Source organism: Cnephaeus nilssonii (genome assembly GCF_951640355.1).
Source record: "Cnephaeus nilssonii genome assembly, chromosome: 20".
NCBI classification, from domain to species: domain Eukaryota; kingdom Metazoa; phylum Chordata; class Mammalia; order Chiroptera; family Vespertilionidae; genus Cnephaeus; species Cnephaeus nilssonii.
This window is the reverse complement of record NC_137091.1, coordinates 38,123,986-38,143,871: the sequence shown is the minus strand read 5'-3', so window position 1 is coordinate 38,143,871 and position 19,886 is coordinate 38,123,986. Positions and strand designations below refer to the sequence as shown.

At 52.1% G+C, this 19,886-nt stretch overlaps 1 protein-coding gene across 1 annotated transcript; it reads left to right on the top strand.

The window, feature by feature from the left end:
- The first annotated feature begins 9,024 nt into the window (after positions 1-9,024).
- On the top strand, positions 9,025-12,215 carry SERTAD1 (SERTA domain containing 1). The gene is made up of 2 exons (XM_079799784.1): positions 9,025-9,155; positions 10,992-12,215. Exon 2 carries the CDS (start codon positions 10,995-10,997, stop codon positions 11,718-11,720), a length of 726 nt encoding a protein of 241 aa, XP_079655910.1. The 5' UTR covers positions 9,025-9,155; positions 10,992-10,994; the 3' UTR covers positions 11,721-12,215.
- Positions 12,216-19,886: the final 7,671 nt, after the last annotated feature.

Here is a 19,886-nt window from a genome sequence, read left to right as displayed (position 1 = left end):
ACTGGAGGGTCATGGGTTTTGATTACCAGTCGAGGGCATGTACCTGGGTTGCAGTTTCGATCCTTGCCCCCCATGTCACATATATGTTTTTCCCTTCTCCCCCTCCCCCCCCCCCACTTCTACTCTAAATAATCAATGGAAAAAATAGCCCGGCTGGTGTGGCTCAGTGGTTGAGCATCAACCTATGAACCAGCAGATCACAGTTCAATTCCTGGTCAGGGCACATACCTGGGTTGCAGGCTCGATCCCCAATGTGGGCATGCAGGAGGCAGCCGATCAATGGTTCTCTCTCATCTCCCTTCCTCTATGAAATCAATAAAAAGAATGTATATGTAAAAAAGATAGGGCTTTCTGGCACTTCAAAGTCAACCCTTTCATTGTATGAAATGTGCTGCTGAGGCCGGGAGGAGAAAAAATAGCATTGGCGAGGAAACACAGCCCAGGCTAAAGTTAACGGTTCTAAGGATTTGTTGGGAGGCACCAGCCCAGGCTGGTGAGAGTGAGGCAGGAAAAGACCAGGGAAGATACAATGTGATGGCATTGCTACTGCACTGGCTGTGCCTCCACCAAGGCTTGACGGGCAGCAAGTGAGTTTACACAGCTTTAGGGACTTTTCTGGAAGGGTTGCAAGGAGGAACCGCACTGGCCTAGTCCCCAGGCAAGGAAAAGGGGAATTTTGCCAGATGCTCACCCTGAGAGGGGCACTGCATCGAAGTCTGAAAGCAGTGGGGTAACTAATAGGTGGGTGCCAATCAAGAAAGCGGATGGCCACGAGGACCTCACGAAGGCCCATAATGTCCACATCTTAATATGGGTCTTACTTGGAACTTGCAGTGACTTCACACAGAATAAAACCCCAACTTCACTAAAGCCTGTGAGACCTGACAATCGTGCTCCTCCCTGGCCCACTTTCCCCTTCCGCCCTCCCTCACCTCCAGCCATGTTGGTCTCTTTTCATCCCAAACTCATTTTGACCCTGGGGCCTCCGCATGGCTGTTAACTCCCCAGAGGATGCTTCTCAGGGAGGCCTTCCCTGAGCTGATGTCCAGATGCACCAACACCCCATCATATTCTGTTTGACTTTCTTCGCAGCACCCTCCCAATCTCCAGTTATTTGTTCCCTGTTTATGGTTAGCCTCCTGGCCCATTGGAAGCTCAGAGAAAGGGGTTTTGTCTGTCTTAGTCCAGCGGTATCCCTGGTGCACAGAACTATGCTTGGCATAGGTGGGCACTCAGTAAATTATTTTTGCTATTGTTGAAAAAAATAAACTGACTTTGCTATGGCCAATGTTCCCTCCCACTTCTCAGAACTCATCTCCTCAACACTCCCTCCCTCACGCCTATGCTCCAGCCACATCCTTCTCTACCATCCTTTAAACATCCTGGCATGGCCAGACCTCAGGACCTGAAGGAATACTTGCCTCATTGAGCCATCCTGCGAAGTGTGTAAAAGGGGGCCTATGCACACCAAGGATTCAGTTTCAAAATTGCTCACATTTATTGAGTGGCTCCTGTGGGCCTGGCACTTTTCCTGGCACATGAGTACAACAGGCAGTTCCTGCTTTCATAAAGCATTATAGTGGGCGGAGGCTGAAATACACGCACACACTAAGTAACATGTACAGTCTGTCAGGGGGTGATAAATGACGTAGAGAAAAAGCATGAATGTGATGGGGGTGTCACCATGTGGATGGATGACTAGAGAAGGCATCAGTGAAAAGGTGTGATTTGAGTAAAGACCTGAAGGAGGAGAGAAGTGAGCCAAGTGAATCTGGGGGGTAGGGGGCGGGGGTCGGGGGGTCGGAGCTGATCCCGGCAGGGGAAACAGCCCGTGCAAAGGCCCTGAGGTCAGAGCATGATGGGAGGTTTGGGACCCTGAGGAGGTCAGTGTGGCTGGAGCACGGTGAGCAAGGGGGAGAGTACTAGGAGTTGAGGGGGACTAATGGAGTGTAGGGTCTGTGGGAGTCCCACAGGATGGACGTGAGCTTTCTCCTGAGTGAGATGGAAGCCATGGATGGGACAGGGTTGGACAGAAGGAAAACCAGATCTGACTCACGTTTAAATCGAGTCTCTAACTGTCACAACGATAACCAGAGTAAGGTCAACAGCACCCACTTTACAGATAAATAAACTGAGGCTCCGAGAGGCCCAGCTCCTGCCCTGTTCAAAGAACGCGAGATAGAGGGGGAAGGCTGGCCCGGCGGAGAGAGAACCGGGTCCCTGAGGGCAGAGTCCGCCTTCTCTAACCCTCCCCCCTCCATCTCTCGGTGGGGGATGGGCCGCGGCCACCTCCGGGCGTGGCCAGGGAGGCAGGTCCCTACCCACTGTTCACCCCCCTCCCTGGCTGGCCTGGGCGGGACACCCCGTGGCAGCGGCAGCCAGGAGCCCGCCCGGCGCCTCCTCCTCCCCGGAGGCCCGGGGGCAGGGGGGGAGGGGGGAGGGGGAGGGAAGCGCAGGGGGGAGGCCGCGGGGGCGGGGCGCTCCTCCCATTCCCCTCCCTCCCCAGCTGGCGGAGGCTCCTCCCCAGGCCTGCTGGGCCCGGTGGCTTCGCTTCTGGTTTCATTTCTCAAGGCCCCACCGCTCTCCTTCTCCCTTCCCCCAGCCCTTTCTCCGCTTTTTGGTCTCAGCTCCAAGGTCACCGCCTCAGGGCGGCTCTCCCCCTCCCGGGCCACCTGGCTGCAGACACGTCTCCCCCAGGCCTCTCTCTGAATGCCAGCCTAGGTTGTTTTCTTCAAGCCGCTGAAGGGAAGCAGAGATCATCTTCATCATGTATTCATCTTCCAGAGTCTTCTCGTCCTACTCGGCAGGAAGCACAGGGTCCGCAGAGTGCCCTGAAGGACCTGGGACCTTACCTGACTCCGCCAGACAGCACACAGCCCAGCTACACCGGTCTCCCTGCCCGGCCATCAGCAAGCGCACTCCCGCTTCAGGCTTTTGCACAGACTCTTCCAACAGAGCTTACTCCTCTGCTCCATGTCACCTCTTTTCATAGTTTTCTCTCTCCACCCTCTCCCCTAATCCGCAGGAAGTGAGACCTGTGAGCCTTATCCAGTGCTGTACCCCCATCCTCAACAACAGTGCGCACCACATAGTAGGTGTTCAGTAAACACATGTTAATCAAATGACTCCTGTGAGCTCTTCCTCGGTGTACTAGTATGACCTGGAGCAAGCTTCCGAGCTTCCTCCCTCCCCCGCCCAAAAACATAGGTTGGGGGGGAAATTATAAAAATTTGCCTTGTGTGGGGCCTGGTTCTAATTAGCATTGTATCCTCCTTTTTTTTTTTTTTTAATCCTCACCCAAGGATATTTTCCACTGATTCTTAGAATGGAACAGAGAGGAAGAGACGGAGAAAAACATCAATGTGAGAGAGACACATCGATTGGTTGCCACCTGCATGTGTCCTTGACCAAGGCCCAGGAGGGGGAGGAGCCTGCAAAAACAAGCCCTTGACTGGAATCGAACCCAGGACTTTTCGGTCCACAGGCCGACACTCTACCCACTGAGCCAAACCGACTAGGGCTGTACCCTCCTTTTATTATGAAAATTTTCAAGCACATAGGAAATATTTTTTTTTTAGATAGTATGTATTCAGAGCACTTGAATACCCTTCCATCTAGATTTGTTAACACTTTAAGTTTTCTTTATCTGCATATATACATTTCTTTTGCTGAACCACTGAAGAGTACATTGCATGACATTCTACCCCTAATAGCTCAGCAGGCATCTCTTAAGGTTAAGGACACATTTGCCCTGGCCCTGTAGTTCAGTTGGTTGGAGCTCATCCCCTTACACCAAGGTTGTGGGTTCGATCCCAGGTCAGGGCACACACAAGAATCAAGCAATGATCCTGTCAAGAGCCTCAGGGACAACTTCAAGCGTACCAACATTTGCATTATGGGCGTGCCAGGAGGAGAAGAGAGACAGCAAGGTTTTGAAAACCTATTTGAAGAAATAATGACAGAAAATGTCCCCTACCTAGCAACATATAGAAAACACCTGGCGAAAGACAGACTTGCAAGTGTAGGAGGCACAGAGTTCTAAACAAGAGGAACCCAAAGAGGCCCACACCAAGACACATCATAATTAAGATGCCAAAGGTTAAAGACAAAGAGAGAATCTTAAAAGCAGTTAGTAAGAAGCAGCAGGAGCAGAAACAGAAGAAGAAAAATATGAACAATAAGATGGCAATAAATACATAGCTACCAACAATTGAATCTAAAAATCAAAATAAATGAACAAGGAATCTAATGAGCAAAATAAACTGATGAATAAAATAGAACCAGAGGCATGGAAACATGAAACAAACTGACGAATCTCAGAGGGAAGTGGGAAGGGGGCAGGAAGAGATAAACTGAAGAGCTTCTAAGCATTACCTATGGACACACAATAGGGTGGTGAAGGCTTGGGATGGGGTAATGGGGGAAAAAAGACATCTGTAATACTCTCAACAACAGAGATTTAAAAAAAAAGAATCAAGCAATGAATGCATGGATGGGAGGAACAAAAAAATCAGTGTTTCTCTCTCTCTCTAAAAGTCAATAAATTTTTTAAAAATTAAAAAAAAGAGTCCTAGCTGGTTTTGCTCAGTGGATAGAGCATCAGCCTGCTGACGGAAGGGTCCCGGGTTCAATTCTGGTCAAGGGCACATGCCCAGGTTACAGACTCGATCCCCAGTTGGGGGTGTGCAGCTGATCAATGATTCTCTCTCATCATTGATGTTTCTATGTCTCTCTCCCTCTCTCTTCCTCTCTGAAATCCATAAAAATATATTTACAAAAAAAAGAATCAACCAATGAATGCATGGATAGATGGAACAACAAATTGGTGTTTCTTTCCCTTCCTCTCTCTTTCTTAAATCAATCAATAAAAAATTAAAAAAAATTTTTTTAAATAGATTAAGGACACTCACCTACCAACCACAATGCTATTCCACATCTAAGGAAATTTCATAATATGATGTACTATCGGTCAATATTCCAATTTCCCCAGTTTTCCTAAAAATATCTTTCATAGTTGTTTCCCCCTCCCCTCGGCCCCATGTCAGGATCCAGGGAAGGTTCACATGCTCATTTGGTTGTAATGAACGAATTATATAGTACCTTTTATTCTGGAACATCCTCCCCAATCTCATTAATCCCTTTTTGTGTTTTCTTAACATTGAGTTTTTGGTGGACTGGCCCAGTTGAACCCTGCATTCTGTGTTTGTCTGACTATGTTCATGTTTAATTTGTTCCTGTTTCCTATAAGCTGAAGTCTGGGTCTGGAGGCTGGGTGAGATTCAGTTGGTGCACTCCAACAGGGAGACTCCTCAGCGAATGCTGTGTACTTCCTGTGATCACATCAGGGGGCCCCAGCGTCAGGGTGTCCACTGTGCTGGATGCAGAGTTTCATTGCCTGATTCAAGTGGTGAGCACCGCATCTCCACATCATAAAAAGGTATTTATTCTTTGCAGTTAGCGAGTAACCTGGGCAGTGACGCCTCGGGGCGCCTGCCTAGATCCCGTTCCCCACTCACCTTTCACCCGAAGCTCTGAGCATCCATTGATAATCGTGGTTTGAACCAACTAGTATAGTTAGCATTTAAAAAATATATATTTTCAGTTACCATTGACATACAATAGTATATCATTTAAAATGTACAACATAGTGATTCGATATTTATACTATACCTTACAAAGTGATCACCACAAAATGACCCCATACATAGTGATTACAGTATTATTGACTATATTCCTTATGCTATACTTTACCTCCTGTGGCTAATTTTATAACTGGCAGTTTGTATTTCTTAGTCCCCTTTACCTTTTTTGCCCGTCCACCCCGCTCCCATCTGGCAAACATCAATTTGTTCTCTGTATCCCTGGGTTTCTGTTTTGTTTTGAGATTCAATAAATAAGTGAAATCATATGGTATTTATTTTTCTCTGACTTATTTTACTTAGTATAATACCCTCTAGGTCTATCCATGCTATTGCAAATCTTAAAATTTCATTATTTTTCATAGTTGAGTAATATTCCATTATGTATATTGAGACAGACAGCAAAACTCAGATCATGATAGTTCACCAGACAGAAATGATCCAATAACTTGTGCTGGTATTTTGGATCTTCTGATGCTGAGCATGTTTTGTGCTGGTATTAATGTCTAATATAATTGTATATTCACAAACATACCTGCTACACAGAGGCAAGTATTTTTTAAATGGCATTTTTATTTCAGAAGGTGGTCAAACATGCTACAGAAATAACTGAAGTTTTATTTACCAGTATTAATTTAGTCCATGTGAACTATTGATTCCTCTTGAAATTGTAACATGTCAGTGTGTTTAGACTTTCAAGTATTGTAACTCATTTCTGGACAAGTAACATGTTTATAAACCTCTTGATTTCTAGCAACATATAGAAAACACCTGCTATTATTGCCCTAACCGGTTTGGCTCAGTGGATAGAGCGTCGGCCTGCGGACTGAAGGGTCCCAGGTTCGATTCCGGTCAAGGGCATGTACCTTGGTTGCGGGCACATCCCCAGTAAGGGGTGTGCAGGAGGCAGCTAATTGATGTTTCTCTCATCAATGTTTCTAACTCTCTCTCCCTCTCCCTTCCTCTCTGTAAAAAAATCAATAAAATATATTTAAAAAAAAAAAAAAGAAAAGAAAACACCTGCTATTAAAAACTTCACACGTTCCACTTGCTGTCAGCCATTGCTGGTATTCTGTCATTAGAGAATACACAGCAATATGTGATATGTTGCAAGCTTTCATGATAGCCTGAACTTTAAAAAGTTGTATCTGATTAATGTAAATTTGCCTCCCAGTTCACTTAGTGTTAAGAGCTAAATCTGTGAACCTAACTTTCTTTTATTGGTGGGTCATAACTGGAAAGAAATATTTTATCTTTAAGCTAAAAAAAAAAAAGAAATGATCCAGAGGTGGTTTTTTTAAAGATTTAAAAATTGTTGCCCAGCCAGTGTGGCTCAGTGGTTGAATGTCTACCTAAGAACCAGGAGATCATGGTTCGATTCCGGGTCAAGGCACATACCCGGGTTGTAGCTCATTCGACCCCCACAGTGTGGGGCGTGCAGGAGGCAGCCGATCAATGGTTCTCTCTCATCATTGATGTTTTTATCCCTCTCTCTCTCTCCCTCTCTCTCCTCTCTGAAATCAATAAAACTATATTAAAAAAGAAAAATATTCCTTTAAAAAGAATAAAAAATTGATTTTTAGAAAGAGAAACATCAATCAGCTGTCTTGAGCCCCGAATCAAACTGGCAACCTTTTGTTGCACTGGACGATGCCCAACCAACTGAGTCATACTGGCCAGGGCCAAAAATTTTTTTTGTAATAAAGGCTCATAAGACCTGAGTGCCTTCTGTTTACCTGCCCTTCCCTTTTGGGAAAATTCAGCCTCAACTCACACCTCATAGTTGGGGCATTGCTCTACTGCCAAAGGTTCACCATTTCAACAATTCCACTTGGATATTGAAACTTCCTGGAATGAGCCTTCCTAGTGCTGTTAGATCACGCTACCCAACAAAACAGTTGGTCATCAATGCGTCCTTCGGATTGATTTATGACCAAAAGGGGGAACTGTAATGAAAAGGGGGCTATGTAATAAATCTGACAAAGTTCAGTTACAGAAAGTGAACAGGTCATGGGGGGTAGTCACACCACAGGTCTATAAAAGGTTTATCTTTGCCTTAAGCAAGCCCTGTCCATTGTTCTTGTGCATTTAGGTTAACACACCTTTGAAATGCCTCTTTTTCAGACACCTCTGAAGTGTAACTACCCTCAAGAGAGCACATTGTTAACTATCCTGTAATCCCACCTTCATGTAATCTTCCTTATGCTCTCTCCTTAAATCCAAATGTATAAAAGGAACTGCAAACTGTCATTCCCTGGAGCATTGGAGATCTTGCTTCCTGACATATGTCCTCAGTTTGGTTCAAATAAACTCATAAAAATTCTCTACAGGTTGGATATTACCACATCCTGTTTGTCCACTTGTCTATTGATGGACACCTAGATTACTTCCATATCTTGTAAAAAATGCTGCATAGTATAGTTAGTATATTTGAAAGCTTACTTTGCCAGGAGCGTTATTCACAACTAACAGTTCTTCCCAACAGCTCCAGAAGAGTTAGCAAATGAGCTACTTGAAAAAGTCCCATTGTCAGTTTATCTGACAAGTATTAAACTCCTGTCACCTATATGCCACCCTGAGTGTCCCCCACTTGAATTAAGTTGCCCGTGCTATTACCACAACAACCATTACCACTAATAAAAGGACGTGCGCACCACTCAGCATTTTGCACAAATTATTCTGCTTAATCCACAACAATCCTCTGCCCCAACGCTATTTCCCTCATTTTAACAAAGATGAGGAAATCGAGAGACTCTAAGGAATTAAAACCTTTGCCCAAGGTTACACTTAGGGAATGGAGCCTAATATGTGACTCCAGTGGCATCCCCCGCCCCCTTCCACTCCTGCCTTTTGACTCCCACAATTGAGCCCATTTACCAGCATTTGCTGAGTCTGGTACAGCGCTCTTATAGATACCATCTTATTTTAATTTTGTAAGGGGTAAGCAAGAAGATCCCCATTGAACACACTTCATGTGGCTCAGATAGGTCAAGACTTTCTAAGGTCACACATCATGTGGTGAGTTCGAATTTCAACCAAGGCCGATCTGGCCTAGAGTGTAGATCCCCTGTTGGGCCGGGTGCCTAAGAAGCTCAATTGCGGGGTTTGGCAGGTGCACGGGTAGGTGTGAGGGGTCCGCACCTTGGAAGGCTAAAAACCTCTCCCTGTCACTGCCAGGGCAAGTAGCCTTCCCATTTCTCCTCCCCTCTTGCAGCCGCCAGGGCATGCGCCCTGAAGCCAACTTCCCTGAAGCCAACCTCCCCTCCCTGAAACCTGCCCACAGGCTCCGCCCATCGCCGGCCAGGGCCAATCCCAGGTGGGGGGCGGGTCCGCCACGGGAGGGGGCGGGCACTAAGAGTAGTCAGGCGCCGGGAGTCCTGCGCCGGAGTCAGAACTGCGTCTCCCGACCCAGGCGCCGGTCGCAGGAGGAGAGCCAGCGAGCGATGGTGCCGCCGCCGCTTCCTGATTGGCTGCGGGTGGCTCCCTTTTCCTTCTGATTGGCAGCTGCTGAGCTGGGTATGTAAATGAAGGGAAGGGGTCCGGGGAGGGAAAGAAGGGGTATCCGGAGCGGACCCTTTGGCAGGTTCGATCCCCGGGTCCGGCAGGTGTGCGCCGGGGCTGCCGGGAGGGAAACATGCTGGACTCGCAGCGCCGTCCGCCTCGGCCGGGCCGGGTGAATCACGCCGCGGCCCCAGAAGGGGGCGGAGGAGCCGGCTCCCTGGCTCCGGCTGCGTGACTCACCCGCCTCCGCCGCCACTTCAGGAGGAGCCGCCTCCACTGCCTTCCGGTAGCGAGAGAGGCAGAGAGCGCAGAACAGCCCGCCCGGAACCCCGGCCTGCGCGGCCTCCGGCGGCCGGCAGAGCGACAGCCGGGACGCGGGGGGATCTGGAGGGTCCCTGGGTCTCAGGGGCCGGAATCCCCGGAGGAAGGCCCGCCTGGTGCCGCTAGGGGGCGCGGGGGGCGGAGTCGGGGTCGGGGGCTAAATTCCTGCGGTTTGGGACTCGCAGGTCTACGGGACAGGAGGCGAGGACTCAGCTCTGAGTAGTGTGAGGGGTTAAGGTCCTGCTGGACAAGGGCCCGGGGACTGGACCCTGCCGGCTGCCCGCTCCACAACGCAGCTTGAGCCCGGGCTCTACAACTCCAGGGACCCCCCCCACCCCCTACCCGGGGGGGAAGTGTAGGTCCTCTCACTGCTCCCCGTGATCCCCGTGCCCATCAGGATTTCCTGGCAAGCTCTGTCCACTCTGCCTCCCAAATAAATCCTGAACCGACCAACTTTCTTCCGTATCCATTACCATCTTCTGCTCCAGCCCACCGTCATCTCTCCTCCCGAAGGGTGCAGTAGCCTCCGAATGGATCTCTTCCCCCTTCTCTCCACACCCCCATCTTCTTGAAGTAGCCAAGGGGGGAGCTTCTGGAAACCTAATCAATTCACACCACCACTCCCCCTGCTCAAACCCTCAGTGACTGCCCACCACCCTCACAATAAAATCCCAACTTCGTGTCTCTGCTTCCCACCGCCCCGCCCCGCCCCGCCCCACTCCTACTCTTGTCACTTCTGTGTACTGACCACACTGGTCCTTTTTTTTTCCTTCCAGTTGAAGCTCATCCTGCCTCGGGCAGGGTCTTTCTTTGCCTTGGCTGTTGTTCTCTCCTCCCAGATTGTTCCCCCTGGTTATTTCTCGGGACTCCCATGCTTGAGGGCCACCTCAGAAGAGCCTTTCTTGACCTCTCCCCAGAACTTCCTAGCACCTCTGTACATTTCCTGTGTTTGTTAGTTTATGGTCTAATGCATGGTACTCAATACATATTAGATTAAACTATGTGAAACAGCCCCTTTTGTAAGTAAAAAAAAAAAAAAAGGTTGAATATTGAACACTTCATATGGTTCATTGAAGAAATAAATTATAATAGTTATTAATAATAGTACTTATTAATATGAGAAACTGCTATATACCAGGCACTGTTGTAGTGTTGTTGTTTTTAATCCTCACCCAAGGATTTGTTTCCATTGATTCCAGAGAGAGAGGAAGGGTGAGAGAGAGAGAGAGAGAGAGAGAGAGAGAGAAATATCAATCAATTGTCTCCAGTACATGCCCCAACCCGGGATCAAACCCGAAACCTTTTGGTGTACGAGACATCTCTCCAACCAACTGAGTCACACCAGCCAGGTCATAGTGTTTTTGTTCTAGGAAGTAGATATTAATATCATTCATATCTTAAAGATTCCCTAAGAAAACCTAGGCTCAGAGAGGTTAAGTGACTTGCCCAAGATCTCTTAGCATTCGTCAGAGCCAGGATTTGAACTTAACATTGGCTTCCCATAACTCAGTGACTCTTCCCTCCCCACAGAGGATGCTGAGCAAGGGCTTGAAGCGCAAGCGGGAGGAGGAGGAGGAGGAGGAAGCCCTGGCAGTGGATACCTGGTGGCTGGATTCTGACCACCCAGCCGTGGCACAGGCACCCCCGGCCGTGGCCTCCAGTTCTCTCTTTGACCTGTCAGTGCTCAAGCTCCACCACAGCCTGAGGCAGAGTGAGCCAGACCTGCGGCACCTCGTGCTGGTAGTGAACACTCTGCGGCGCATCCAGGCGTCCATGGTGCCCACAGCTGCCCTGCCGCCTGTGCCCAGCCTGCCTGCAGCCCCTGGCATGGCTGACAACCTGCTGGCCAGCTCAGACGCCGCCCTCTCAGCATCCATGGCCAGCCTCCTGGAGGACCTCAGCCATATTGAGGGCTTGAGCCAGGCACCCCAGCCCCTGGCAGAAGAGGGGCCACAGGGCCGCCCCATTGGGGGAGCCCCACCCAGCCTGGGTTCCTTGGACTTGCTGGACCCAGCCACTAGCTGTCTGCTAGACGATGGGCTTGAGGGCCTGTTTGAGGACATCGACACCTCCATGTACGACAGTGAACTCTGGGCGCCGGCCTCTGAGGGCCTCAAACCTGGCCCTGAAGGTGGGCCAGGCGAGGAGGACGCTCCGGAGCTAAAGGAGACTGAGCTGAAGGAAACTGAGCTGGACTACCTCATGGATGTGCTGGTGGGCACACAGGCACTGGAGCGGCCACCGGGGCCAGGGCGCTGACCCCGGGGCTGGGAGGGTGTCTGGTGACTAAACCGAGAGTTGGTGGCTGAACCAACTCTCCTGGAAAGACATGGCTGGCTCCCCTAGGACAGAGACGGGGGCTTCAGAGAGACGGAATCAGTCATGGGCAGCTACACCTTGGTCCCCTTCTCCTAGACGGATGGGAGGAGTCTGGGCTCAGCCCTCATGATGGAATGGCAGGGCCCGGTGGCTGGATTGTGATTGGACCGGGCCTAGTGCTGGACTGACTCCCCTGAGGTCATAGCCTGGAATATGGTTCTCCCTGGTGTGGAAAGAGACCCCAACCAGTTTTCTGAAATTAAAAACCAGTCCTTGGAAATAGCAAGTCTGTATGTTTCTTTGTCTCTGGGCCAAGGCAAGGGTGAGATAATAACCTTTAACGTTTATTGACTCTGGACTGTGCACTGCACGGCTCCAAGCACTTGACACGCGTTAACTCATTTATTCCTCATGACAAGATGGGCATTTTTATTATCCCCGCTTCACAGCTGAGAACAGGCTCCAGGAAGTCATCACTTGAGGTGGGTTTCAAGCCATGAGCTTTACCGGTTCATTGGCCTGAGAACTCCCCGGAAGGTACTGCGGCAGGTTTCTCTGGCGTGCCCAGGCCACCTTTCAATAACGAAGTCTAGACCTTACCTGTGTGTCCTGGGGGGATTGGGGGTGGGGGCAAAAGAATGAGCCAGAAATAAAAGCACAAAGCTGGAGGCTGGATGGAGCCTCTCCCAGGAGCACCCAGAGGCAGCGCTCCAGGAAAACGGTGACAGAGAGGGAGACTCCAGCCACTTTTAAAAAATAAAATCCCTGCCCAGCTGGCCGGGCGTGGCTCCAGTGGGTGAGCGTTGACCTATGAACCAGGAGGTCACGGGTTGATTCTGTTCAGGGCACCTGCCGGGATTGTGGGCTCTTGTCCCCAGTCGGGGGTGTACAGGAGGTGGCCGATCAATGATTCTCTCTTATCACTGATGTTTCTATCTCTCTCTTCCCCTCCCTTCCTCTCTGAAATAAATAAATATATATATATATATATATATATATATATATATATATATATATATATATATATATATATATATATATTAAAAAGGAAAAAAAAGAAAAGAAAATCCCAGGTCTCAAATCTGAATTTGGGCAGCGAAGAGGTAGCTCGGAAATAAAGCCACGGGGTTTGGAGGCCTGACTGAAGTGACAGGCGCCCTGCTTTCCTTCTAGAGGAAACTCAGGCCCCAGAGAGCTGAGGCCACCTGCCCGCCCGCCCGCCCGTGGGACAGGCTGGCTGCCGAGCGCCGGGTGTCTGCGCCGCCCCCGCGGTCCAGCCGCATTCCTGGCCGCGCTGGGCGGGGCCGCGCACTCAGAGGCCTGGCTGGGGACCCGGGCGGCGTCCTTCCTGGCGGCCGTGGGGGCAGGGCCGGCCCGGGGTGCGGGCCGGGGAGGTTGGGTGGAGGGCCAGGGGAGGAGCAGATGCCAGACGGTGACCCGCGGGGCTGGGCCTCGACGGGGGGGAGACGCCGGCGAAGGGACGCTGGGATCGTGGAGAACCTACGCCTCTCCTCTGCCCAGTGGCTTCGGGGAGGCTGAAGCTGGGAGGGACCTGGGGGAGGCGGGCCGCCCGGGGCCGGGAAGGGGCGGGCGGAGCGGAGCTTCCTGGAGGGGCAGAGGAAGTCGTGCCCATTTCTGGAAGGGGATGCGGCGGCCTGGGAGGGGAGGGGAAATGGCTCGCCAGGAGCTGGTGCTCAGGCTGAAGGTCTTCCGGGTGCCTGGCTCCAACCCCTGGGGAATGGGACTCCGACTCTGTTTGGACCCCGACCCAGTTCTTGGGGGACTTCAGGCGAGCTCAGCAATGCCCCCTGGCGCCCAGTCTGGGGGTCTGTGATGCCGCTGCCTGAGATTTTTCCGGAGATCTGCCCAGCGGTTCAGGAATCCCCCAGTGTGGGGTCAGCAATGCCCCCTGTTTACAAAATTGTGGGGGCCTGTTCCTGATGTCTCCCAGAGCCAATGTGCAGGGTGCTCCGTAATACCTACTGATGCAGACAGCCCACCCCTCTGTCCACCGTTCTCCCCATCTGCCCCCTGTGCCTCCTTGGCCAGCGACGCTCGCCTCTCCCCAGAGCCTCGGGTACCGCTGCAGAGGCTGGGCACTGCACAGAGACTCCGTAGTTAAGGGACTGCCGCAAACGTCGTGGGCACCGTGCACGAACATGTTTATTATGACGTTTCCCAGCAGATGGAGGTCAAGTGCCTTGGGGAAGGGGGACATCTTTTGTACAAAAGCACCATATGGGCTAGATCAGTGGTGGTCCCCGCTCCTCTGGTGCCCTCAGGGTTATGAACAGCTCCTGCCCGAGGACCTGCCCCGCGTCCCCATGTCTGACCTCTGGATGATTGTACAGGCTCCCTGACTTTCTGGGGTGCACTTCTGTCCTCGGGCTCAACCCCAGGAAGCCACACTACCTCAGCCAGCAGATTCCAGGGCCCACACCATTCCTCGCTGAGCCGCGAGCCCTAGCGCCGCTGCTGCCTTTCACAGAGCCTCTGTGTGTTCCCACCGCCACACTCCCCAGGCCAGCTCCCCTCCCTGGCCTCCATGGGCATTCACAGGGACCCCCCTCACACACGCACTTCCTTCCTGTCCTGGGTCTTCTTCACCCTCCCTCCCTGCATCCCTTCGTCCCTCCCTCCCTCCTTTCCTTCTCTCATTCAGCAAAGATTTATGAGTACCTACTATGTGCCTGGCCCTACCTAAAAGGAAAATCTGACCACATCTCTCCCCTGCTCCAGGCCCTCAGAATTTGTCCCAGTCCTCTAGGACCTGAACCCTGCACCCCACAAGGCTCACCTTCCCCCCCCCCCCCCCCCCGTGCACAGTCCCAAGGATGTGCAGTCCCAGCATGGACACCGGATGATGCGTAGTCAGTGATTGTCGGCGCAAGAAGCCGTAGAGCAGTGGTTCTGTTGAGAGCCAGACCACCTGTGTTTGAACCCCAGCTTTGCCATTCTGGGGCTTGTGACTTTAAGCAAAGTATTTAACTTCTCTGTGCTTCAGCGTCCTCATCTCTAAGCTGGACCCGTAACAGTGCCCACCTCAAGCAGCTGTTCTGAGGAAAGAGTATTCTAGGGAGAGGGAACAGCATGTGCAAGAGTTAGGAGGTGAGGGACCTTACAACCTCTTCAGGGACCTGTCAGCGGCTGGGTTTGACTGGCAGGAGGGGGAAAGTGATAAGGTCAGTGAGGGGGCTGGAGGGGTGAGGGACTTCGCTCTGAAGGCAGGAGGGTAAAGGGATCTCTCTGGCTGCCACGTGCATGTCGCAGTGATGAGATGAGACCGGAGGCCAGGAGACAGAGGGGAGGCCTGGAGCAGCGTGGGGAGAGGTGGAGGACTGAGAAGCTGTGATTGAGGAGGAGCCTAGGATGAGACCTCGGCTCTAGCTGGGAGACTGGGGGACGGCGGGTCAGGTCTGCAGTTGACACCAAGGCCAGAGAGGGACATGGTGTGTCAAAGCATCCGCATGGCTTGGCCCTGGGGATGGGGCTCCGTCGAGAGGGCCAGGGGCGGGAGCAGGCGTGAAGGACGGAGGTGAGGCTCGTTTCCCTCGGCCGCCCCGGGAAACCTGGCTCCTGCTCAGCTCAGATTGGGTGGGGAGCGGGTGGTCCCCGAGCAGAAGCATCCACCTCCTTCCCCTGCCCTGCAGGATGTCCTGTGTTTACTGAGGTGGCCTTGGCCAGAACCGGGACACTGGTGCCAACTTCTAAACTCCACTTCCCATGGCCACGCCCTCTCGGGTGAGGGAAAGCCAGAGACACAGAGAAAGAAATAGAGACAGCGATGATGAGACAAAGAGATACAGAGCTCAGCGATGAAAACAGAGACACAGAGGAGCACACAGAGAGTCATACCATTTACGACAAAAAAGCACTGCAGAGCAGGGAAGGAAGCTTCCTTCACCTGCTAAGGGGCAGCTCACAGCTCACTTGAAGACAAAAGACTGGGTGCGTGGTACCTGCGACGGGAACCAGCCAGGGTATCTGCCCGCTGAGACGCAGAGAGAAGCAGGACAGCGTGCAGCAGGCTCCCTGGTCTGTCTGACCCTGAGCAGACAGGGTGGATTTTCTTCCCCACTCCAGTCTGGCCGGTAGTCTGACTCCACCCTTAACTAAAGCTCAGCTCTGACTTTGTCCCTCCTGTAGGTCCCCAGGGCTCGCAGAACAAAGTGTCAGCCCCTCCTCATGACCCCGATGACCTCTCCTCAGCTTTCCCTCACACGCTCCAATTTCTCAAAGGAGCTCTTTGCACACAGGCTATTCCCTCTACCTGAAACCCACTCTCCTTTGTCTACCACTCACAGCTCTGCATGAATCCCTATGTATCCTGGTTGGGGCTGACCAGCAGCCCCTGAACGACAGATGAACAGATTACTCAGACACAGTTTGACTGTGCAAGAGAGAGGATTGGGGCGGGGGCGGGGGGGAGGCCGCTGGCTTTAGTAGTCAGAGCCGCCTCTATTACCTGCCTCGTTAGGCCTTTATTGGAATTTTTATCTTTTTAAAAATATATATATTTTATTGATTTTTTTACAGAGAGGAAGGGGAAGGGATAGAGAGTTAGAAACATGGATGAGAGAGAAACATTGATCAGCTGCCTCCTGCACACCTCCTACTGGGGATGTGCCCACAACCAAGGTACATGCCCTTGAGCGGAATCAAACCTGGGACCACAGGCCGACGCTCTATCCACTGAGCCAAACCAGTTAGGGCTGGAATTTTTCTCTTTAGATATAATCAGTAGGGTGAGTAATCTTGGGAGGACACGTGTTTACACTGTCCTTAGGCACGGGCACCCAGGGATTAAGCATAAGGATTCCCGTAAACACCTGGGGGTCTGCATATGCACAGGCTTGCTTGGAAAGGTCAAGGAATAATTAGGGGCGCTGCCTTTGACACTCCCCTAAGTTGGAATTCCGATAAACTGAGCGGGCGGCCTTCCACACACTTCCCTTTTATCTGAATGTCCTCCTGACAACTTTCCAGCCAAGTCTCTTGTGCTCCCCCACATATCCTGCAGGTGCCAGTTCAAATGTCACTTCCTCCAGGAAGCCCTCCCTGACCATTCTGATAGCACCAAAATGCCAGGCCCTTCATATAGACCTAGATCCATCTTTCATATCACTTAAGTCGGTGTGTAATAAAAGACTCATTCTGTTGATCACTTTTTTAAAAATATATTTTTTATTGATTTTTTACAGAGAGGAAGGGGAAGGGACAGAGAGTTAGAAACATCGGTGAGAGAGAAACATCGATCAGCTGCCTCTTGCACCCCCCCCCACTGGGGATGCGCCCGCAACCAAGGTACATGCCCTTGACCGGAATCGAACCTGGGACCTTTCAGTCCGCAGGCTGACGCTCTATCCACAGAGCCAAACTGGTCTCGGCTGTTGGTCACTTTTTTTAATGTCTGTCCCCTTTCAACTGTGAGTTCTTGAGGGCAGTCACTGTCACCACTGTGTCCCCAGCACCGCCCGGCCCAGGGATAGATGCAGAGAAGGTGTCTGCTAGTAGCTGGTGAAAGTATCGCGGAGGCGGGGGCGCTAAAGAAGGGGCATGTTTGGTCCTGGGGCAGCTATGAGCAAGGACACAGCTCTCCGCTCCTGGACATGTCCTATGTGTTAATTTCTCTTTGGATTCGGCTGCTCTGCACAGGTCCCTCCTGCCCATACAGCTGTTCCCTCCCCTCTTCTCTCGTCCAGTTCCCATCAGTCATTCCAGTGTCCGCTCACGTGTCCCTTCCTCAGGAAGCCTCCCTGACGCCCCTTCCGAGGCTGGAGCCGGCCCCTGTCCTGGGCTCCCCGTCAGGCCCTGGTGGGCTTCTCTGCCTGTGAGACTCCATCACAGCCCCGGCCATTCGGGGTCTGTCCCCGGTGGGGCTGTGAACTCTGTGAAATCGGGCCCGGGCTATCTTGGTGTCCACAGCACCGTTCCGCGTGGGGCTGGGCACAGGACCAGGGGCTCACTGACCGCGGACGTGGGATCAAGGACGGCTCCCTGCTCCCCGCTGGTGCTTTGCTCGTGTTTGTACCTCCTCCTGAAGCCCCTGCCCACCTTGTCGCAACCCTTCAGCTTGACTTTAGATGTCCCCTCCTCCAGGAATCCTTTCCTGAGTCTCCCCCAACCCCGGAGTGAATGGAGGTGTGTCAGTGTCTCTAGGGCCCAGCAAATGTTTTGTTTTTTTAAAAAATATATTTTATTGATTTTTTTTACAGAGAGGAAGGGAGAGGGATAGAGAGTTAGAAACATCGATGAGAGAGAAACATCGATCAGCTGCCTCCCGCACACTTCCCACTGGGGATGTGCCCGCAACCAAGGTACATGCCCTTGACCGGAATCGAACCTGGGACCCTTGAGTCGAGGGGCCGATGCTCCATCCACTGAGCCAAACTGGTAAGGGCCCAGCAAATGTTTTTTGAATGAATACATGAGCAGATGAATAAATCAATGAAAGCGAGGGGTGCGGAGTGGGGGCGGGGGGGGGGAGGGGAGCAGAGATTGCAATGGTTGAGGGTCTCCTCAGGCCCATCAGCAGCCCTGATCGCACTGTCCCTTCCACCCCTCCTGGGAGGAGGGTTCTGGCTGGGTTTCGGCCACACCCCAACCCTTGCTGGCTGCCAGGCCTGGAAAGCTTTTCCCAGAGCTCAGCACATTCCTGCCTTCTCCGGTGGCTGGGAGTGGGCAGGGGGCATTTTGGAGAGAAGAGAGGAGGCCCCGAGCATTCTGGGATCTTGCCAACCTGTCCTATGGGGTCCTGCCAACCTGGCCCCTATGCCCTGATATGCAGTGTAGTCCAGGGGACAGTTCCTCAGGGGGCCCCCCCGTGCTGGGGTGAGGGTGGAGGCTGCCGGCTGAGCAAAGGGCCTGGTGGCCTCGCCTGGCTGGACAATGGGGCAGAAGCTGCTGATGTGCATTTTGGGGGTAATCCCCGGCCTCACAGCAGCTCCAGCCTCGGGCCTGGGCTCAGAGAGCTGTGAACATCCGAGGCAGCAGCCGGGTGGGTGCGAGGGGCATGTGGGGGTACTTGTGCTTCCTATGCCGCCCCCCAGGGCCTGGTGAGTCAGGGCAGGCCGGGGGCCGGGGGCCGGGGGCCGGGGTATCAGGGTGAGGCCTTGGTTTGGGAGTTGGTCAGGTCTGGGCTCAAATTCTAGTGCTACCAACAACCTGCTGTGGGTGGTCACGGGTGTCCTCTCAGAGCCTGTTTGTCTGCTATATGAGGGGACAGACGAGTGTTGCAGCGTCTTTGGGGTCCAGCAGAAACGGAGCTGGACCCCAGGTCCACCACTCCTGGCTGTTTAGCTAAAAAGTGGGTATAATTTACCCACCGTGCACCCTGGATTCCAGGAGCAGAGCTTTGGGTGCCCAGCACAGTATTTAGCACAAGGTAGGTGCCCCCCCACCCCCAATGGCAACTCCCTTGGGCAGAGCAGTGGGACTCCCCTGTGCCTGGTCTCACTCAGGCCAAAAGCCCACTGACAAGGCTAGCTGGCCCCCTGATTTGTATGGATAAGAATGCAAAATATTTACAAGTAGCATTCATTCTATGCCAGATTCTTCTTTTTTTAAAAAAATATATTTTATTGATTTTCCACAGAGAGGAAGGGAGAGGGATAGAGAGCTAGAAACATTGATCAGCTGCCTCCTGCACACCTCCCACTGGGGATGTGGCCGCAACCAAGGTACATGCCCTTGACCGGAATCAAACCTGGTACCTTTCAGTCCACAGGCCGACGCTCTATCCACTGAGTCAAACCGGTTTCGGCTCTGTGTCAGATTCTTTAAAAGGTTTTTAGCCTCTTTTAACTCATCTAATCTTCACAACAAACCCATGAGGGTGAGCACTTTTACTCTCTGTCTTAGAAACGAAGAAACTGAGGCCCCGAGAGATGCTGTGGCTTGCGGAAGGTCACATAGCCAGGCGGTGGCTGAGCTGGGAGAGGGAGTGGAAGTTTACTTTAGAGGCCCCAGGAACCGGGGGGGGGGGGGGGGGGGGGGCACGCTTGTTTCTGAAAGCCAGGAACTCATGCTGGTGGGGGGCTCAGTCTCCAAGGGGCGGTAGCTGTGCAAAGCCCAAGAGCAGGGGCTCATGGTGGCAGTCTCACCCCA

Excerpts from the sequence above, each read along its gene's own strand:
- SERTAD1 (XM_079799784.1), top strand. The coding sequence starts at position 10,995 with ATGCTGAGCAAGGGCTTGAAGCGCAAGCGGGAGGAGGAGGAGGAGGAG.